Source organism: Corylus avellana, chromosome ca1, assembly GCF_901000735.1.
Source record: "Corylus avellana chromosome ca1, CavTom2PMs-1.0".
Classification (NCBI taxonomy): domain Eukaryota; kingdom Viridiplantae; phylum Streptophyta; class Magnoliopsida; order Fagales; family Betulaceae; genus Corylus; species Corylus avellana.
In genome coordinates, this window is record NC_081541.1 from 42527288 (window position 1) to 42550902 (window position 23615).

Genomic DNA, 23615 nt, shown 5'->3' on the forward strand with positions numbered 1-23615 from the left:
GCATTGCTCTAAGTATTGAATCACTACATTTATTTTCATCTTGATCAAGCTAATTTACTATATTTACTTCAAATGTCTCTTTATCACCTACAAAAATAAAAAATAAAAATAAAAATAATTCTTCATTTCCATGAAAGGACGTGTTTTCAAATAGCAAAAAGATATTACTTAACCCAAAAGGAACTTAACATAAAAGCGTTTTATAATTTCAAAAGTGACAACTGCTAAACAATACTTGTTTGAATTAATGCACTTTAAGAATGAATCAATTTCGTACAATATATAAATGCTCAACCATAATCATCTTTTTTTATTATACATTAAAATAAAATGTTTCTAAAGTGGAAGAAAACTCATAGCCTGTAAATGTATTGAAAAACTTATTGTAGTGATGATGGAGTTACTTATCCATATTCTCTTAAAAGTGCAAGCTAATGACTTTGCACATATTTCCTTCCGTCCCTTGTCACCTTCCATCATGCATCGTCACTTCTCTAGACTTGATAAAATTTAAACTAACAGCCATGTTCCTACCTCTTTTGGTCCCTCCCCACTACCCTTCTTGTATCTGCACTCATCTAAACTAGATGAAGTTACTAAAACATTGCATAAATGCCTTAAAGATGAAATTAGAGTTTGTGAAAAAACATGTTTTGAAAGGCATCTCAAGCATCACAAGAAGCCCTCAAATTTGTGTCAAAGTTTTTCTCCTCACTCAAATTTTTCTTCATTCTAATAAAGCCTTTCCCAAAGCGACGAAATGTCAAAGTTTCCTCAGACGGATGATAACTCCATGTTCAGGTAAAATAAGTAACCTAAATGTAGGGGAGTGGAGATATGCAGGCGACAGTGACAAGCAAAACTTGGATAGAATGAGTGATAAAATCACCTTCAATTCTGTCATGGCAAAGTGTTGGCCAACACAGACGCGAGAGCCTACCCCAAATGGCATATAAGCATGTGGAGTCTTGCAAGCGCCAACAATGCCATTGGAAAATCTTTCAGGATTGAATTTGTGTGCATCGGGCCCCCACAGATCATATCGTCGATGTAATATTGCTACCGGAATCTGGAAGTTTATACCTTTTGGGATTGTAATGTCTTTGAATGTGATGTCTTCCAAGGCCGCTCTTACTACAAAAGCTGCCGGTGGAAAAAGACGCAGCGTTTCATGGATCACCATTGTCAACTGCCAGCAAATTCAAGGTTAGCGGAGTACCTCAATCAATATATGGGTGTCTCTTACATGAAAGATCACGGTACAAGAAAAAAGGTCTTTAACTGTCGTCGCTAATGACTATATTGTCGTGACGTCGTCGTTGGGGTGGTCGCAGTTGCCCCGTCATTAAAAAGTCAATAGCGATGACTTTAATAGTTGATACTATCAGCAACGACCATTGCATTCAAAGTCGTCACTATTATCACGTTATCAGCGACGACACACAGTCGTCACTCATATTGATCCTATTAGCGATAACTTAAAATGTCATCGCTAATGATATGCACACTGTCGATGTTCATCAACGACAATTTTCTGAAGCATTTCACAAGGAATAGTTCCCACCATATATGACAAGCCACTAGAAGTCACTCTTCCTTTATTAAAAGTCATAAGAATAGTCTATAGAGCATGGTTTAGACATGGCTGCCACAGTTTTGTATAATACAATGTCAAAGAATGAAAATATTTGTAGGCAATGATTTAAAGAACAATTTCATAATATACTGACACCCTTAAATATGTTAGATGGAACCCTTAATGAGTACGTATGAGAATTGATACCCTTGATGGATATGAGAATTGTAGCAAGTTTTTCCAGGTACAACTTCAAATTATGAAGGAAACCTTTTTATTTTTTGGATGAATTACTTTTTTTATAGACACAAAACAACTCTCTCACAAAGCTAGAAACAAAACTACAACAGAACAACTATTACAACCTCAACCCTGTCAACTATCTCAAAAAACACTCCACAGCAAGAACCAGATTCTCATTCTCAGTGGACAACCTAAATTGCTCCTTACCCACAATGCAGGACCTAACCTCCCAACAAATCCTTTCCTTAGAAAGAGGATTATTACCAAATCTAATATTATTTCTGTACCTCGACAGATTGTAAACAGAGGAACCCCAAGCAATCTTACAAATAACAATATCCCACTTCAAACAATTACTAAGAATCTCATCCCAGCCAAAAGGAGCAGGATTTTGCAAACATTTCAACATCTATTCCGCCACATTCTCCTACTAAAACTACTTTCAAAAAACAGGTGATTTCTACTCTCAATACAACTTCTACCAAAAAGGCATTTAGTCTCTCCTTAAGTCCCCCATTTTTTAACAACCTATCCCCAGTAGAAAGGCAGTCCTTGATTGCCAACCACAAGAAGAAAGAGTGGATTAAAGGAAACCTTGCATATATATATAAGCAGAAACAATATCATAGCACTCCTATGATATTGTATCCAAACTGTGGGCGTACTTTCTTGGAAGATAACTTGATATATAAAGTGAGTAGAACAACTACAACTTAATTATAGTGCTCTTCAGTAATTAGAAATAAAAATTGCAAAGAAAATACCGTTTTCATGTTTCGGAGCATGTTGGCATCCAGCACCCTATCCTCACATATTTCAAGCACCTCAGCACGAGCACGAGCTTGCCAGTCCGGATGTGCAGCCAGTAGCATCAAGCACCATGATGCCGTGATGGAAGTGGTCTCTTGGCCAGCAAAGTAGATGTTTTTGCAATTATCCACCATGAACGTGTCCCGAGAAAATTTTGTTGATAGGCCATCAGAGTCATTATAATTTTTGGCACCCTCAAGAATCATTTGTAAAAGATCCTTCTCATAGGATGCTTCAATGCGCTGTTTTACCACCTTTAATATCATTGAGTTGATATCTTTTTCGATTTTCCATATAGCTCTATTATGTTTGCTCGGCAAGAATCTAAAACATCAATTTTGCCACAAATATCAAACAGAAAATTTTCAATATTAACGTCTCCATGTAATTGTTAGGGAAAAATACGCATACCCTTCTCGAACTAACACAATTTGCAATGTCTCCCAAACTAAAGATTGCATCAATCTACCTCAAATAACAAAATACCCCTAATAAAAAAAATTTTAAAAACAAAAAAACGCTGGAAGAGTGGCTCGGCTACCCCCTTTGGCCAAATGGGGGGTGGTCGAACCACCCCCAGCCACCTCCTCTAACCAACCTGGGGTGGATGAACCACCCCTGGCCATTTGGAAATGGTTCAGCCACTCCCTTTGGCCATATTTGGGGGTAGTTGAACTACCCTCAATTTTCATAGGGATGGTTTGGATGTTACATTACAAATTAGGTGTTAGTTTGAAGAGGGTATGTGTATTTTCCCCTAATTGTTATTAAGGTAAATGAATTTGAAAATGTTATCATACCTAAAGCCGGGAATTCCCACATTTTTCTTGGACATGATTCTTTGAAGAGTTTCGAGTTTTAAGAATATTTCTTCCCCTTTGGCATAGTCACTTCCAAAACAGGCTCTTGATAAAATATCAGCAGATAAGCTTCTCAAATCTTCATCGATTTTAATGTCCACTACTCCTCCCTCATTTTCAACTCTACTCTCCCAAGTTCGTAGCATTGAGGTTGTTGAGTCTAGCATCAGATTCACCATACCCTATTCAAAAGAATGATACAGATTATTTGTAATGGTTAAAAGTCTAAAAAATGTATTAACTGAAAAGTTATAAATAATAGCATATATAGTAGAAAAGCCTAAAAAGCTGAACTCTTGAAATAACAACACCATAATGCAGTCTTCAAACAATCAGGAAACTGAAACAAATTGGTGCTTTAATCTGGTAAAAACAACATATAGAACATTACCAAAAGGTCATTGTTAAGAAGCTCTTCAGTTGTTGTGGCTAACATTATCTTCACAACAAGTATTAATTGAGTTTCAAACTCATTTATTAGTATCCATCAGCTCAGTAAGATGGAGGTATAGTATGTAGCATTACTCTTATTTCAAATACCATAGTGATCAGAAAAGGAAAAAATTGAGTGTGTGATGAGGGTGTGAAGATAGATTGTGGTGGATCTCTTCCAAAAGAGGTCTATTCAAGGTCAATACCTTCTTTTATTCTTTAGCTTGTAATGAGAGTAGGAGTTTTCCTTGGAAGAGTGTGTGGCGGACACAAGCTCCTCCGAGATCGGCTTTTTTCGTTTGATCGGCGGCTCTAAGCAAAATTCTGACCTTGGATAATCTCAGGAAGTGTCAGGTCATTATGATAAACAGGAATTGCATGTGTAAGAGAAGCGAGGAGACAGTGGATCATCTCCTTCTTCATTGTGAGGTTGCTTCTGCTTTGTGGTTTGCCATCTTTAGTCGCTTTGGGATGGCCTGCGTGATGCCTAGACATGTAGTTGATTTGCTTGCATGTTGGTGGTCTTCTGGGAGGCAGAGGAGTGCGGTGGTTTAGAAGATGGTGCCTACGTGTCTTTTTTGGTGTTTATGGCAGGAAAGGCACAATAGGTGCTTTGAGGATTTAGAGAGGTCATTGGAGGACATTTTATCCTCTTGTTTTCATACTTTGTATCTTTGGACTGTAGCACATTTGTCTCCGTTGTCGATTAGTTATAATGATTTCCTTACTCGTTTTTCGTTTTCTTGTTAGGTGATCATTTTGTATACTCCCTGTGTACTTAGGAGCGCCTTAACGCTTTTAATAAGACTGGTTATTACTTATTAAAAAAAAAAAAAACATAACATCTCTAAAAAACAAAAAATAGTAGGTGAGTAATGCTGCACTTCATGCCATTGATGTGACATGAGCTCAATGGAGGTAAAAAGTTTTATTTTTTTAAGTAGTCTTTCAACCCAAGCTACTTCAACCAATGTGATAAGTGTGATAAAATGGGTGTGAAGAATAGATTTATTTATAGTACATAGCCAGAAATTTACCTTAACCTTATCAATGAACAATTCAGGAAGAATAGTCTTCCTTTGGTGGGCCCAAATTGGGCCACTTGACGACAGAATGCCTTGGCCCAGCAGCGGCCCAAGATCTTTGGATAGATAAGAAGGCTTACCTAGGCTCAAAGAAGAGCACAGACTGATTTCCTTCACCATCTCTGCGTCTGTTATACATAGTAGCTGTATGTTTCCTGTTGAATATAAGAAAATTGGCCCTGCCACCAATACAAACAAGATGATCAAGTTTGGGAAAGAAAAAATTGAAATGCAGAGATAGTCTTGACATGAAAACTTGATTACATTAGAATTTCCTTCTATTAACTTTCAGGCAGGTATCTTGAATTTATTGCTATAGATTACAGAATGGTGGCATCTCCATCATATTCCTATAGAAGGCTCATATTCTATAGAGAATTATCATACACCAGCTTTTTCTTGGGAAAAGTACACATATTGCTCTTAAATAACACCTAATTTGCAATGTCCCACAAATTAAAGATTGTATCAATGTCACCCCAAACTATCAAAAAATTTGCAAAGTAGCCCTTTTGTCCCTTAAAAGGCAAAAATGATCTTAAAACTTTTTCAATAAAACAAAAAATATCCCCATAAAAAAAAAAACTAAAAGTTTAAAATTGAAACTAAAAACTAACAGTTCAAATTTAAAATTTAAGCTCAGAGGTTTTTCAATTCGAACTCCAATGTTTAAAAATTGACAATGTACCCCCCTAATGTTTCAAAAATTTTCAATTCAGACCCTCCCTTACTATTTTCCGTTTAATTGGACGGAAATCATCTCAAGTGCGTCTCACATGGGATTTGATGCCCTCCATATAAATTTTGCCCTCAATTTTATAGGTTTTAATGAGAGTAATTACGTAATTTTATAAGTTTTAATGAGGGCAAAATTGGAATAGAAGGCACCAAAATTTCACGTGAGACTCACGTGGAATGATTTCCGTCCAATTAGACGGAAAATAGTAAGGGAGGGTCTGAATTGAAAATTTTTAAACATTGAGGTTCGAATTGAAAAACTCCTAAAACTTAAAGGGAGTAAAGTGAATTTAACCCAAAATTTTATTATTATATTTGGGGGCGGTTTTAAGTAAATGATTTCTCCACCTTTTAACCATATTTAAACCATTTCCAAAACATTGTCAGAAAAATAAAGGAACATTGTCTGCTAATGCTATACTGAGTTTTTGTTTGTTTCTCTTTGGATATTGATTGTTTTACTATCAAATACAAATCACGACCGATAAAATGAATTAAAAAAGGAAGGCCACTTTTGTAGTCATGTGTTGCACGTATTATGCTCAAAGTGTCTGCGTCTGTGGATGTGTTTGATATTTTCTGGGAAGCTTTTTCTTTTCTTTTTTCTGAAAGATATTTTGAATTTTTAACTTTTTCTTTCTTTTTTTTTTTCTTTTCGATAAAAAGAAAAGAAATAATGGGTTAGTAAAGACACCCTATGTAATTCTTTGTAGTTTTAATTTAATTCATTCTTAAACAACAACAACAACAACAACAAAAAATGTAAAGGGCAGTAGTACCATATTCATTTCTCCACTGCGCTAAATATGGAAAGACGGTGGAAGGCCAGTCATGAGCAATTGCTGCGACAAGGCTGCCCTCTGCGGCAGTTGTTGGTGTTGAATGAAGTTGCAGTTGACTTCTCTTCATTTCAGGGATATTCCCAAAGAGGAAAGAAGGAGAAGGTCCTCTTATTCCTTGCCTTCCAAGCTTTCCTCTTAGAAGTTTTGGCTTCAATATCAAAAGCTTGTAGAGATGCACCAACATCACCAGAAGACCTCCCAAGATCACTGATACTGTAATCTTTTCCATCAGATCTGGCTCAGTCTCTGCTTCTGTGTAAATATCTTGCTGCCCTTTGCTTTGCTTCTTTCTCCCCTAGACTAGTTTTATATTCCTTCACCAATGGATGCTCAGTGACATGTGATGTTTAGGTGAAGAGTAACGATAATAATAACACCAGAATGAGTGAATAGTCGGTATATTTTATCACATTATTTTTTTAATATTATTATTCAAAAAATTTTTAATAATATAATAATATTATAATACACCGGGTAAGTGACTGTTCACTCACTCTAGTGTTATGATTATAACTACTCTTAGATGAAATGATCGGCTGAATAGGAAAATAAAAATAAAAAAAGATGAAGTGATGTGTTGGGTAAATAATCATCATTTTTTTTATTTTAATTACTCGCTTATTTTTAAATTATAATGCTTATATTTTCACTTTTATTTAAATATTATTTATTTATCTTGTAAATGGACAACGCCACTGGCAAACAATTTCGGATCAAGATCGAGCTTGAATAAAAATTTAAGCTCGTTTGTTGAACGAGACAAGCTCGTATAAACTCGCAAAACTTTATTTTTATTATTTTTTGGAGAAAGTTCACTTACTCCATAATCTTTCATCGATTTGCTAAAATTCTCTTAAACTTTAAAAATTCTCAACGTCAAATTGTCGTTTTTCAAAAGTTTGCAATATTACCCTATCCGTTAGGATTTTTGGTTAAATCCTAATAGTGGACTTTTGAGTCTCACCTAGAGGGAATGGGGGTGTCACCAGTATGTCAAATTGGATTTGATGGCAAGTGGGAGATTGTTAGGAATAATGCTCAAAAACCCAATTTGACTTGTATGATATTTTCGGTTTATTAGAAGTTTGTTTATTTTTTTTAGATTAATTAGAATATTGGGCATATCTTTATATACATGTGTGTGACATTTATGCATATGTAATCATTAAGTTATGTATCCCCAAGAGGTAGCTCAATCGGCTGGAGACCACTCCTCATGAAACGGAGGTCACTAGTTCGAATCCCCCCTCCTCCTCTTGTGTGGACATGTCAAAAAAAAAAAAAAAAATCATTAAGTTACGTTGACTATGGTTTAGATGTATTAATAAGATTACCACACAAAAGATTTAAACCATAATACCTTATGACTTATGTTCATAGCTCATAGTCGGTGAATGGAATTAAACATTCAAATTGATTAGATTATAACATATAAATCATGATGATCCTATGAAAGTGGAGATTTCTAATTTCTTATTGATATGTTGATATGATTACAATGCACTGAATTAGAACCACATAAGTTGTTCTATAAACTTCTAGCAATTGAATAACTTAAACTCACGACTATTTATAGCTAATTATTACCCTTTTGGGCTTGACTTAAATGCACAAAGAGTAGACTCCAAGATGGCAATGTATTCAAGTGGTGGAGGACTAGGTTTTTCTAGCCTGATTTCAACTAGGATTCACATGCCTATTTAAAAGGTTTTATGTGCATGAGAGCCCAACTCTTTGGTCTAAATAATCAGAATTGAGAAGAAAACTTTGAGGCCTCAAAACCCTAGCCTCAATCATGCAACACCAAAGAGAAATCAACCTAGCCCTAGCCGACTTTCTCCAAGGAATGTGTTCATACCTTTCCTTGAATGCAATTTTGCGTTTTAAAAAAATCTGATGCTATGCTTTTATGGAGCTCCTTTCTTGAGGACATTCCATTGTTTCTGACGTGATTAACTCACACATATGTTCCCAACAGAAGGCAGCAGATAGTTCCTTGCATATTTGCATAAACGGCTGTTGTTTATAGAGCATGTCCATTACATCTTGAATAATGAATACTTTAACATGTGTTTTGTTTTCAAGAGATGCAACCCAGATGAAATAAATTTTCTTTATAGAAGACAACTCCATCATATATATGAGGAAAAAAGTAGATATAAAATCAATTTCATCTGGTTGGAAACATATTTTTCAACTAAAGAAAAATTTAAATCCCTAATGCAAAATTATCAAATGATATTTTTATTAGTCACCTTATATGATTCAGATTGCATATACTCAGTAGCTGAGATACAGTAAATGCCACACAAGCAAATGCAATCTCCATCACATGTTCAAACAAAACGGCACATGCATTACAGTTAACGAAAATTTCGATTTCATAATGGAAAGAGCAAGACAATTATTGTGCAAACAAGAAGAAATTTATTCAACTTTTCTAGTGATGACATGAAGCCAGCTCTACAATTTGTGCTGGAACTCAGTGAAGATCTACAAATTGAAAGCTGCAAGAGAAGGGGATTGATACTGGTAGTGAGCTCAAATCTAGCCCCTGCTGATTACAGTTTTGAGTGGCAAATCCCAAAAGGGATTTCATGAGAAGAAAGACCTATTCCTGTTGCGTTCCAGTCGAGCTTCTCTCTATTGAAAAGAAGAATCAATAATCATATATTTTGTCATAGAATTATAAGCCATTGAAAAATAGAATAGAGAGAGGGGAGGGGGGAGAGGGAGGGAGTTTCTGTGCATGTGTGTGCTTATGACAGTGTCAACATGTTCCAAAATCCGTCCAACGATCTAAAATTCTGCAGTAGCATACTTTACATCAGGAATGGCGTCACTGTTGTTATTGAACATTTTGTCTTTCCAAGTACAACTTTTCATGAATCTCAATCATATATAACAATGAAAAGTACAGAGCATTTGAATATTCAAAGAAGATCCATTACCTCCTTTTTCTTGCATTCCTTGTAAATATCAAAATGTTCTTGACATTTGCTCTTGTCTGAGCTAAATTCTTCTAAACCTGCGAGTTTAGCAAAAAAATTAATTTATAATACTTGTGAGAAATTCTTTTGGAATGAGTAAACTGGCAAGTAGTCAGTAGTCCATGAGGCTTGTGAAAGAGTAGCTGTATTGGAAAGAGCTTCAGTTTATATATTGTTGAATTACATCAATTGTATGCTACTACGGCACTCATGGGATGTAATTGTGAAAGTAAATTCAGTAGCTTTGTTTTACACGATTAAAAAAGGGTTCCTATATAAAGAGTAGCTGACACGTGTGCATTCTAGACGTTCTGTCTGGTGTGATATAAATTAAGGAGGAAAATACATTTTACCCCCTTGAATTATCCACTCATTTGCACTTTTAACTCAAATGTTTAAAAAGTGACACTTTACACTTCTAAAGTATCTGGCATTGACACTTGACCCCCATGAAGTACACTTTACCCCGCTGAAGTATTTTGAATTGACATTTTACCCCCCTGAGTTGGCACTTTACCCTCCCCTCCCCTCCCCTCCCCCCCCAAAAAAAACTTTGTTACAGGAGGGTTAAAGTGTCAACTCAAAATACTTTAGGGAGTCAAGTGTCAATGTCAGATTTTTTTTTTTTTTTTGGTAAAGTGTCACTTTTTAAACATTTGGATTAAAAGTGAAATAGGTGAGTAGTTCCAGGGGGTAAATTGTATTTTTCCCTAATTTAAGTCTCAATATAGCTAGTATTATTAACACTTAGAGGGTTATAGAAGTAATGGATATATGGTCTTTTACAAAATGAAGCATCATGTGATCTCTTTCTGATTATCTTCCTTTGCCACTAACCTTCATTTAAAATTTTAAAGAGTTTTTTGAGATTGGATGGCAAAATATGTTGACTGAACCACCATAAAGATTGTCCCTATAATGATAGGGATGCAAGAGGAACTTAGAAATCTATTGTAATAAAGAAAGAATATGCAATATCCTCATGAATGCCATACAAAAATGTGTTTGACTCTATACATGTCTCCCACAACCCAAGTCAAACTCATGGGGGTTGGTCATTTGCTTGCAAAAAATGAGCTTGCAGATGAGATTACGCATTGCTAGCACCAAGCTGTTCTAGTCACTAAATAAGCTCCCAGTGGGACTACACGGATCTCCAATGTTTCAACATATGATTTAGAATGTAGATCGTAATGGGCATAAGAACTTACATGTGGCCTCTGCAAGCTTTATACAAAGCCATCAGTAATCTTCAACTCAAGATTTCTCAATGTGCAGAGAGAGGTCTTAAGACTATGAAAAATGGGCCTCACCGGCATTTCTTGAAAAAGCACTTAAGTTACATTGCACAAATAAATTTTTTATTAAGAAACCATTGACAGAAATTTGCTTGTAGAAACACCATGCGACGGTACAAAAACAAACTTTTATAAGGCCCTGACAGAATTGAAGCATGATTAAGGTTTTTCTTATTGAATAGTCATGGAACTCATCGGCCACGATAAGGCATAAGCCATGTTGCCAATAACAAACATGCATATGGCTGGGCATCAAGAGGCAAACACTAGTTTATATCCTTCACTCCATTATCTTCTACAAGACTTGCTCCACCAAAAATTCTGACTAAAACATGATAACTCCGCCACATAAATAACACTAAAAGCTGTTTAAATTATCCACCAAAATTGTGTTACTAGAATCACAATAGTTTCATCAAGGCTGAAACTCCTATAATAAAAAATAAAGCAAAGGGAAAAAGTAATTGTTGGTTAATTATACTCTACCATTTCACTAGGTACTATTGCATATCATGCCCATCGTCTCAAAAGCGCCAGTTCTAACTTCCTTTGTGAAGCTTGTCCTCTTTTACAACATACACAGCCTAAAAGATCTCTATTTTCTCATCTCCTCTTATCTTCTGAGACTTTAAATTCTCTTGAGTACTTATTCTAGTCTAACTTGTGCACTCTTTTTTATTTTTTTATTTTTTGATAATTGTCTAACTTGTGCACTCTATCTGAACTTTTTGTTCTAAAGAAAAGAAAAGGTTACATTTTTAAGTAAACTAAAATCTGATACAAATTATTTTAGTTGCATCGGATTAAAAATCACAAGAAAAATTCCTTATGTTCTTGACATTCCCAATTCAATAACTCGTAACTCAAAAGTCAAGCAAATTAGATAATTTAGAGAAAACCCATCAAAGGAAAAGTAATATGAAAGATAAATTCTATGGTTTCGTTGGTAATATTGAATAAGCGAAGAGGATAAAGGCTAAAAGGCAATAGAAGACCAAGATATACACAAAATACAAAACAATTAAAAAATATATATATGAATAGGAGAAGAAAGGAAAGGTCTGAAAGTAAGAAGCTTACATTTGAGAGAAGCAGTGTATTGAGGATAACATTGAGAATCAGAGATTCTTGCAGCGCTTGGATATGGCGGTGTTGAAGCTTTCGACTCCATTTTCTCTCTCTCTCTCTCTCTCTCTCTCTCTCTCCTGTAGTTTTAGGCCGAGAAGAGTTAGAGAAGGCGGGTTGGACTGTGATTGGGTCCGAATTTTGTTTGAATTGATGGGTTTTAACCCGGATCCGAATTTTTGTTCGATTCGAATAATGTTTTTGAATACAAGTTGAAAGTATAATTTTCTTGAATACAAGTTGAAAATAAGTTTATTCTCGAACTAGATAATTTATTAAAATTATATTATTTATATTTTCCTATGAAGACAACCGTATTTATAAACTACTTAAATAACTTATTCATTGTATATATAAAGTAAATGTTATGATTATTTAATTTTTTTCCGTAATTCTATACCAAGTATTAGCTAAGTAATTCTTATTAAGATTCTATTATTTAAGTTAATTAAATAAATTAACTCAAATATTAGATAATCTAATATCGAATTTATATATGTTTAACTTATAATATGTATATGGAAATAACTTCTATAAGAATCTAGCATAAACTAAATACTTTATGCCTATCAATAACAGAGAGCTAAATCGACTTGTAACACCAAAGCCCATTTGGATAAAAACACTAGATGATCTAATTCATATATTTAACCATGGATCGAAGCGCCATTTCCCTTTCAAAGAGAATTGACACCAGCATTCCGCCAAATGCCATTCATGAGACACAATACCCACAAAGTCATTTAGCACAACGTATATTCAATTTCTGATTGAAAGCTCAACGGGAAAGATAAAAAGGGTCATGGCTACTCTGCAGCCGGTGGCTCTATCAACATGGTAAAAGGAGAAAATCCCATCATATGTATTAGAAAAACATACTTTCAATAAAGTTGCCTTGGAAACTGATCAGAAACTAAGTTATATGGAGTTCTCTTCTTAATACTTACTCCCGATAGATATTTTCATCATGGGTCGCAACCACCAGCTTCACTGTCTGCATTCCCACTTGACTTGCACCTTCAGGGTCTCCCCTCGCGAGCAATAAGGTCCTAGTTATCTTTAGATTGGGTATTTTGTTGATTTGCTTGTATTTAGGGGTTGTTTGTCAATTGACCCAAAAAAAACCTCATATTATTCATCTCAAATTCAACTCTCAACATTTTTACTTTTTGCATCACATCAATCACATTTTACTAAAAAATCACTACAAAACAAAATTTTTTCACTTTTTCACATCAAACATTCTAATTTTTTTTACACATCAATCGTTCCAAGCCACTAAACAAAGTCTAATGCCAAACAACCCTTAATGGGTTGTCCTCAGTCTATGGTTTCGGATTATATTCTAGGCTATACCTATTCTACAATATATAGTATCTGCTAAAAGACAGATTATTTGCCCAAGATTTAGTCCTTGGAAATGGCCCAATCAATGCTTTCCCAACTACTTGTATAGTTGCATGCAGTACAAGAAGCTTAATAACAAAATTCTACAAGGAATTTCACTTTCTTTCTTTTTTTTCTTCCACTTTCAAGGAATGTTAAAAAGGTTGCTAAATGCATGTCTATTTCCTCCTTTTAATGCATATGCTTTAAATGCTATGTAAATATATATAAATTCTTTTTCCATAGATTTTCTGTTCAAGCTGCTAGTTCTAGTCTTCTAGAGAAGGAATCATAAAGTATCTGAGGGCTTGCTAAGCTCATTTTGTTCTGAGAGGAGTTATGTAACAAGTTGTATGGTAGAACATTTAGGTTAGTTCATTTCTGTTGATTCAATTAAAGATTGTGATGGATTCTATCTTGACCTAAAGTTATGCTTTAAGATGGGTACATTTGTATTCTTATCAGATGCATGAAATAAAATAATTTATGGAAAGAAAAAAAAATACTATTATATTGTCACTTTAGCCCCCTTAAGAAAACAATCATCGCTCGATCACATACTTGACAGGGTGGGTGGCTATGATACAAAATAATAAAAAATTTACATATAACTCACCCTCGAAGATCGGCTTGTAAGGAGAAAATTTCCGAGAATTTATATACATATAGTTAATATTGTACTTATGTAATTGACATGAAGCTAGTTTAAACATGCTACGACAATCGACTCGGTATAAAGAGTTGCATACTGTAACACCCTGGAGAATATGAGAAATAGCTCCCATAAAGAAGGAAGTCTCACATTGTCGAATTACTAGACGAAATTGAGCTTTATAAAAAAAAAAAAAATTATAAAAATGAAGCTCCAAATTGACTAATTATTTTAAAGTGAAAACGCACATGTGACTAACACTTTTTGTTTGATTGTTTTCTAAATTTACCTTCCTTTCAATATAATTCATCACCCATTTCTTGAATGGGCCTCCGGCACTAACTCCATTTCTTTTATCTTCTTTCATGCAACAATTGACTTAACTTTTTTATCAATTGTTTTTTTGCTTATCATCTAAGTGCTCCATATAACTTAGAAATTTCAATCCAAGCAATTGAAAGCTGTTGTGGATGACAAGGCCAACAAATTTATATTACACAAATTGTTATTATTTATCTTTATCAGCCACTTCCCAATTCCATCCTACTCTCCATTAAGCCCCTTTGGTGGAAAGGGTATAGCATCCTTTTACTAATAAAAAATATATATTTTACGGTGAAAATTTTATTTTGTAGTATCTAGTGATGTATATAATTCTTGCAATGGTGTGGCAATATGGTTTATACACCATGAAAAAGAAGATAATGAAATTATCTCAATTTGACTTGAAATGAAGAGAATGAAATCGTCGTAGAAGAAGAGTTATTTGGTAGTGGTGACTAAATATTTGTTTTTAAATCATTGATTAAAAGTTAGAAGCTAAAATGTACGAGAAATGTTCAATTTTTATTTTTTGTTTTTGTTTTTTTTTTTTTTTTATCTCTGTATAAGGGATAAACAAATTCATTATTGAATAGTGAGGCTGAGTCTTACAAATTCAATGATAAATTTTATAAATTAAAAATAAATAAATAAAAGATGGTAAGACTTAGGAGGATCATACAAAACACACCTTTAAATGCATATATTTTTTAAATTTTTAACAAAAAAAAAAAAAAAAAGATGAGATGACATAAATTATTGAAATGAAAAAATAAATAAATAAATAAGTAAAAAAAAAAACATTTTGGTCTAACAAAAAAAAAAAAAGAAGATGACACAGGAAGTACAACAAAACAAGGGGAGACAGAGGGAACCCAAGAGGAGCTCAGGTGCCTCTCTCCCATTCCCACCTGTATCTCTCTCTCTCTCTCTCTCATACAATCACAAACCCTAGCTCTCTTCGTTTCTCTCTCTTGAAACCCAATCTTTTCCTTCGAACCAGTGCTCTACCAGTCTCGATATATCTTCCCCGTCCAAAACGCCGCCCGTCCAATCCCCAAAACCCTAATTCACCATTTTCTTGTCCAAATCTAGGGGTTTTTCTCTGAAGTACTGTCGCAGGGCTTGAAATCTTGGGATTGTTTACCAAAATCCGAGCCAGCTTGTGAGAGCTAGAGAGATATTTGGCAGAGTCATGTACAGGGAGCGAGGAGGCGGAGGTGGGTCATCGAGATCGGAGATCGTGGGAGGGCCGTTGGATCGCAAGCGCATCAATGATGCGCTGGACAAGCATCTAGAGAAGTCGTCCCCGTCGACTTCGAGGGGTGGTGGCATCAACAGTAAAGATAAGGAGAGGCTCTCCGTGCCCTCCACTTCCACTGGTAAATCTCAGCCGCTCGATCATCGCGATTCTCGCTCCGCTTCACTTTCCAAGAACAAGTGCTCTGATGGTCAGCCATTCTCTTTGTTATTGTTCTGATCTTTTCAATTTCGGGTTTTTTTTTTTTTTTTTTTATTATTATTATTATTTTTTATGGGAAAGGTAAAGTTTAGATTTTCTTTATGGGTAGTTGGTGAACTGTGTGCTTGGTTAGTGGAAGTGAATTACGTAGGGGATCTGAGTTTTGTTCAATTTTTGTAGTTTCAGCTTCTGGTTTGTAAATTGGTTTTCATTTCTGGAGCTGTTTGTTTCCTATGTGTTATATGAAGTAAATAGCTAGTACTGGGTATTGGGATTTTGGACTTTAGTGATTGGTGAAGCAACTCTGTGATATAGAACTTTGTTGGGGATCTGGGCTTATTCGGTTTTTGAAGTTAAGTAATTCATTTAGCAACTTTATAGGATCTGAGTTTGCTGATTATTTTCTCTTTCAACATTTATATTAGGTTGGGCTAAAAGAGAAAAAGGTGTTTTGTATTAGGTATCTGTTTAAAGTTCATTATTTTAAGTTTTAATTTCAATGTTAATGGGGTTAATGATTTGTTAGGAAGCAAATTTAGTATATTAGATCTTAATTAAGCTAGGTATTATTTTTTCGTAATAGTCATTAATGGAATTTGCAGTGCTGGACTAAGCAACTTATATTGGCAAGTTTCTCAAGCGCTTGAGCTCTTGTTGCTTGAAGATTTGAGTTGTTTTCCAATTATTATTTTCTTTCTCATTCTTTGCTAAGATCTGGCCCTCCTTTAAATATGCTAAGTTTTTGGTCTTGAAATGTGTGAGCATTGAATTAGACCAGTATGTTATATGTTGTTTAGTCATGTGTCACTTATTTAATATGTTGTAGTTGGATGTGAATTTTGTGATGTTGGAAGTTTTTAGTAAAACTCAAAAACTTGAGGGTGAAGGACTTGTAACTATACATGGTGTAAATTTCACGATGGGAGCAATGGATGTATCAGTGGTTCAACTGGTAGTCACAAGAAGTGGTTATTATGCAGAAAAATTATAACATGTTTGGAGTGTTGAAAGTTATTTACCACTGTCCCTTGTAGCCACATGATACCTCTCATTCGTTACTGAGGAGGAGGCCATGGAGACCTCCCACTCCTCCCCCCTCCCTCTCTTATCACCTATTTTTACTGTGTTGCTTCCTAGGTTACCTGTATATAAAAAAATAAGTTGAGATGAGATGCATAAATTCCATGGTAAGCAAAGACTTTTATGGGTTCACCAAAGCATATGCAGAATTATATGATGGCCTATCAGGATATAGATCTGAAGAACGAAAATCCTGGAGGAATTGTATTGTCGTGTAGTTGCATTTATGGTGGACTCTATCTCGATAATTATGAGGCAATTGTATCTCTTTTATGAATGGAATCTAAAATTTGATTATCTGGCTTGAAGGCGTAATGAGTCAGCTAATTTCATTTCTTTTAAAAAATTCATTACATGCAAAAAGGAGATTAATATTTATTGTGATTCTTATTTGAGGATCTGACATAACAGATAAGGTGGTATTTCCCATCCCTACCTCCTGGATGGCTTATAACTGTCTCTCAATGGTAAAGCAAGTGATATATTGTTATACTGAAGTTTTGATATGAAGTCTTTCATTGCCTACGTACTTCTACTTAGATCCAACCTGTAACAAGAGTGACAATAATTAGATGTTGCCTAGTAGCTAGCAAATGTGCTTATAAATTCTTTTTGTTTCTCTTGACATGAAATGATCTTTTTTAAGGGTAACATGATAAAAATTTGGTTTCATGGTAATTTTAGCGCCAGCTTTTTTCTTGGAGAGTGGGGAGGGGGTTGTAGTTGGCAATTTTAAGTACAATTTCGAGTGATAAAAACGTATGACAATTTATTTATGAATATAAAAAGTACTCTAGGTATTTGGAATGCAATTGATTGAAAACTTAATTGTCATTCTCATCTGTTTTTCTAATGATGGCCTTGTTTGCATTAATTTCAGAGGAATCTGAAACAGACAGTGAAGAATCAGATGTTAGTGGTTCTGATGGAGATGATACATCATGGATTTCGTGGTTTTGCAATTTGCGAGGAAATGAATTTTTCTGTGAAGTAGATGATGAATACATTCAAGATGATTTCAATCTTTGTGGTTTGAGCAGTCAAGTTCCATATTATGATTATGCACTTGATCTGATTTTGGATGTTGAATCTTCTCATGGTGAGAATTGTCCTATGCTAACTTCTAACTTGTATTTTGGTTTACAAGTTTTGAAGTAATTTTGTTTGCCAACTATAATTTGATAAGTCTGAATTGCTGAATTTGTAACTAATTTCAAGAAAAAGGTTTTCATATCCTCATACATGTAGCTTCTGTCAACACTAAGTTATTGAGCATAGTCTTACTTGATTCTCATATAAACTACTTTAATTTTTTTTTATCTGATTCTAGATGTATGATAAAGAGCAGATTTAGTATATCAACAAAATTTATTTTGGTTTATTGTAATTAATTGTTTCTTCTAATTTGTGAATTATCAATATCAATCATTTGGTCCTTCAAGTTTAAGAAGTAAGAATTTAGTAGGTTCTATTGCCTTTAGCATGTAAGAAACCAATATAATATTCTTTTCCTCCTTAAATCATGACTTAATTAGAACAGAACTTAACTAAAATTCATTCAAAGTATTTATATGGGGGCTTCTAGGTGAAACTCACATAAAGTGTATACATATATGTTTATGTATTTAACCCTCAAAGTATTTAACCCATAAAGTGTATACATATATGTTTATGTATTTATGTGTGTGTGCGCTCACGTGTGGGTGTGGGTGTGCATGCGTGTCCATATAAATGTGTGTGTGCATGTGTTTGTGTGCGTGTGTTTATTTGAAGGATCTTGCTGTTGAGCCCTCTTTTATGGACGTTGGTATGGATTTTCTCAGGTGACATGTTCACTGAAGAGCAGAATGAATTGGTTGAATCAGCAGCGGAGATGCTGTATGGTCTTATACATGTTCGATACATACTGACCAGCAAGGGAATGACTGCAATGGTAATATTCTGAGTTAACTTATAATGTTTTTTTTATAAAAAATTTGTCTTTTATGTTTCTAGGTTTTTTTTCATAAAAAATAGCGGTTAAAACTTCTACAGTTAGAGAAGTACAAAAACTATGATTTTGGAAGGTGTCCGAGAGTTTACTGCTGTGGACAACCCTGCCTCCCACTTGGTCAATCAGACATTCCTCGCTCAAGCACCGTAAAAATCTACTGCCCCAAATGTGAAGACATTTACTACCCTCGGTCCAAGTACCAAGGCAGTATCCTTCTATTGCACTAATTATTGCTGCTTTGAAACTTTATGTGCATACATCCTGCATCTACATGAGATTGAGTTCTCATTGATAAACTTTTCTTCGGCTAAATGTGGTCTTCCAATTGATTAATATACCATTATTATTAAACTTAAGTTTAAACCCCAAGGGGTTGGCCCAAGTTGTGAAGGCTTTGGTCTTAGCAGTTTGCTCCCTTCAAGGTCCAAGATTCAACACCTCTTGGGTGCAAACAATCCCTTGGGGCCACATTCCTTGGTGAGAAGCTAGCGATTTACCCAGTTCCGTGTAAGAAAACTTTTAAGGGTGTGGTGTACGGGACCGAAGTTTACAGGGGTGGGTCCGAAGGGCCCTGCCTTGTAGAGGTTCCCCGATATTAAAAAAAAAAACATTAAACTTAAGTTTAAAAGAGAATTTTTTGTTGTTCCTTCTTTAAAAGTGAATTTTTATGGCATTTTCATCTGTGCAAAATTGTATATCTTGTCATATAGGCTATATGTTACTTGTGATTTTATACACCTACCCTTCTAAAATCAAAATAGGGAAATCAGGTCAAGATTGTCATTTTGACTTTAAGACCCCAATTTTCAATTTGACATGTTTGAGAGTCGAGTTTGGACTCAATGTAAATGCAAGAGCTCCATCCACTTTTTTTGTCAAATAGATGATAGAAATAGCATGAAAATACTATTATGCCTCTCAGATAAAAATCTTTGAAAAAAAGAATAATCATTTTTTACCTTAAAAAAAAAGGGATAACCATGGCATCCATGGAGGACCTCCATAGTGGTGGTGGGCTGGGTGCCATGGAGGCACCTGGTGGCCCGGCCATGCCCATGTCTATGGAGGCGCCTCCATGGACATCCATGGCCATTGGTTTCATGCGCCGTGGGCGTGGCTAGGTGCCTTCATGACACCCAGCCCATGACTGTAGACAACCTCCGCAGCCATGGAGGAGACGCCTCCATGGCCACGAGCATTGTTGGGTGCCTCCATGGCCATGGAGGTTGTCCTCCATAGAAGCCATGGTTCTCTTCCTCTTCTTATTTTATGAGAAGCATACTGGTATTTTTATGCAAATTTTGTTATCTATTTGATGGAGGACTGGATGGAAGTCTCGCATTTACACTAAAGCCCAAACTTGGGTCTCAAATCTATCAAATTGAAAACTCAAGTCTTAAAAGTCAAAATGATCTAAAGCCTGACCTGATTGTCCTTCAAAATATATTGGTTTTTTATATTACATATAGTTGTGTATTATATGATTGCTTGTTCTTATCATCATTATTCTTTATGTAACGTGTAGTTAAGCTGATCTAGTGCCAAAAAAAATAGGTTATATATTTGTGCTCTAGGGTTCATTGGCAACAGTTTATAATTGTTGACTGAAACTTTAGTTCAAATTTACATTTGACCCACTTATATCTTTAGGAGACCAATCTTGGAACGGGGGTAAAATTTTATGTTCCTTATCCCTGTTGCACTAGGACTGGCACCATGGATTTAGCTTAGGTTTATTGAAAGTAGGTTAATCATTTGTGAGCCATAAGCCCACAGCTATATTGATGGAATCTGAATCAGTTCTTTATAATTGCAAAAATAATCATTGGCAAAGCTAACTTGTTTAAATTATCTCGTAGTTTTATTTATTTGACAATAATCTTAATCTATATAATATTGGTGGTTAGATATGTCAATATTGGACATTTGTTCATCTAGTGCAGTTGGAGATTCCGCTTGAACTGTTTGAGATTTGCACAAATAATGATTTTTTTTTTCTTTTCTTTTTCTACCATTTTATTTATGAAATATTTCAAAATTCCCTTGACTATATCAAGATATTGATGGAGCTTATTTCGGAACTACGTTTCCCCACTTATTTTTAATGACATATGGACACCTAAAGCCACAAAAGGCGACACAGAGCTATGTTCCAAGAGTTTTTGGCTTCAAGATCCACAAGCCATGACATAAAAAGGTGCAAGTTGTTACTATTTGTGATGAACTTCCATGGTCCATTTGTGGTGGTTCTCTCATCTTGCCTCATGTCTGTGTTGAAAAATGAATGGCCTAACAAGCAAGATGAAATGCAAGAGTACTACAATTGATTTACCAATGAAAATTTGCCTATAAGCAGAGCAAACCTTATCTTCTTATTTTTGTTCGTGAATTTAACAGAGCGTTTGTAAGCTTCTCTCTTCTTCTTCCGCTGAGGATATGTCAAGTGCTTTGCAGTTTCCTTTGCTTGAGTTATCATGGTTGAGCATACACCAAGGGTTTAAGGTTATAAACTATTGATGATATTGGATAGCCCAATGAAAGTGGGAGAATAGGATCATCTCTCAATTTCAAGTGAAATGAAGAAGAGTTATTTCATGGTCAATATTAAATTTCACAGGTCTACTAATGGGTGTATATGTTGCCAAACAGTGAATATGTTGTCACGCTATTTAAAAATTTTAAATGATGTGTTAACATGTGCACTGTAATATAACAAAACAAAATCTTGATCATGAAATGGTTTATCTCCATTAATCTATGAAAGCGAATCTACTGAGACATTGGTCCCTTTTTAGCATCATAACCAAAAAGTTAGATAAAATTTTGAAACTTTTGATATATTGCTGTTATACATGATATAACATTCAATGTATTTCAGTTTTTCTCATGGTCTACGGCCTAAATTCATGTTATGGTTAAGTGAAGAAAGCTATGAAGGTAAAAGTACTAAAAGGCTTAGCTCATTTATTTTACCCTAACAAACTTCAAATTGAACTTGAGTTTATTTTTTCGGGACACATTTAGTCGATAAAATAAAATTAAGAAGGAAAAAAGAAAATATTCGTTAACTTGTGTTATACATAGGCTTTGTTAGAGCATCTCAAACAGAAATAGGTAAAATAGCTATTGAAAAAGTGTAAATTTTTAATTTAACTACTCATGGAGAAAGTGTGGAAGAAGGGATGAAAGAGAGTAAAAGAAAGAAATTGAGAGAAAAATAATAATAAACAAAGTTTATAGTGTGAATAACGTGTCTATTCTCTTGGAGATGCTAATCAACCTATTTACTATTAATACTAAAAGTAAAAACTACAAAATGATTATTCTACTGGAGAGGAAAAAATTCGAATAATAGTCAAATCTGAATATTATGAAGGATTTGTCTATTCTCTTGAAGATACTCTTAGCTTAGGAAATTAATTCAAATGAGTGGTGCTGAAAATTGAGGAAGATAAGGCAAGATTTGTTCAATGATGGCACCTTCCTAGCCCAAAAATAAGAGCCGATGGGGAGCAACTCTATTTAAAGGTCGATGAGAGGCCAAGAAATATTTTAAAAGGTTTGACTTGGAGCCAATTTTAGTTGAAACTCAATGATTAAGATTAAAACACGTGTTTCATAATAGAACACAAAACACACGTGTCCAATTCAAGTCATAAACTAGAATTGAACCCAAGCCAAGTCCTCTTATAAAATACCCACTTGCTAATGTTGTAGGTAATGTACAATGAGAGTTGTGGCTAAAAGTCAAAGCAACTTGAATCATCATAATTTGTTTGGCATTCATGGCATGTGTGAGTGATAGGGACAACAACATTTTCATAAGATTGTGTACAGGAAAAGATCATCAACCTACTTCACTACCAAAATTTAAAACAAGAAAGAAACACCAACTAAAACAGATAGATAAAATTTAAAATATTTATCTATTTTCACTATTCTTATAAAGGAGAAAAAATCAGATTGATTGTTTTATTAATTTAACTTATGCATTGTTAAGTTAAAGTGCTCAACAAATTTATTGAGCATCAGCTAATCAAATCTTTACTCAAAGTGACTAGTTATATGGGATTTTATTATTATTATTATTTGCTATAGGAATAGCCAAAATAATCTTTTAGCTTTGCTAGCTTGTAGTCTTACAATCTTTTCCTTAAAAAATCTCCTTTCACTACTTCTATTTGGAATCGAATATTCAAGCAAATCTCGATCCGTTTGCCGACCTACTAAAACAGACAGGTTCAAAAAAGACTTTTTCATATTTATTGCTCGAATAACTAACTGCTCACACTATAAAATTATTAAAAATCTCTTTCCTTCTTCTTCCGTCGGATTAAAAATCTCCTTTTCATTACTTTCTCTTCCTTTTGAAAAATTAACAAACAAAAAAAAAAAATTTATTTTCTTCTACTTTTTCCTTTGTCCTGATCTTTACGTGCACTGTTCACTGAATTGTACACTGACTTTTAATTCAGGAAAGGTACGTTAGCAAGGAAGATTTGGATTTTGGCTCCTTTTCAGTACACTTCAGTCCCTCCATTACCCCCCCTAAAGGTGTGTTTGGTAGCAACTTTCTATTTTTGCTGACAAATGACTTTTTTTCTGTTTTTTTTCAGACCCTCCTCCTTGAAAACCTTTCCGTACCATGCACTTTCTAATTTACTCTCCAGCATGCTATTTTTCTAGGGTCCCACTCAAAGCAATTTAGGGTTGTACTAGCAA

General features: G+C 34.5%; 2 protein-coding genes across 2 annotated transcripts; one reads left to right on the plus strand and one right to left on the minus strand.

The window, feature by feature from the left end:
* Positions 1 to 285: 285 nt before the first annotated feature.
* LOC132167420 (cytochrome P450 714C2-like) lies at positions 286 to 6976 on the minus strand. The gene is made up of 5 exons (XM_059578388.1): positions 6524 to 6976; positions 4959 to 5185; positions 3430 to 3671; positions 2584 to 2953; positions 286 to 1189 (listed from the first exon to the last, which is right to left on the minus strand). The coding sequence occupies exons 1-5, from the start codon at positions 6813 to 6815 to the stop codon at positions 764 to 766; spliced, it is 1557 nt and encodes a 518-aa protein (XP_059434371.1). The 5' UTR covers positions 6816 to 6976; the 3' UTR covers positions 286 to 763.
* Positions 6977 to 15198: 8222 nt separating this feature from the next.
* Positions 15199 to 21505, plus strand: LOC132185916 (putative casein kinase II subunit beta-4). The gene is made up of 5 exons (XM_059599732.1): positions 15199 to 15809; positions 17781 to 17999; positions 18724 to 18833; positions 18935 to 19100; positions 20951 to 21505. Exons 1-5 carry the CDS (start codon positions 15554 to 15556, stop codon positions 21079 to 21081), a joined length of 882 nt encoding a protein of 293 aa, XP_059455715.1. The 5' UTR covers positions 15199 to 15553; the 3' UTR covers positions 21082 to 21505.
* Positions 21506 to 23615: the final 2110 nt, after the last annotated feature.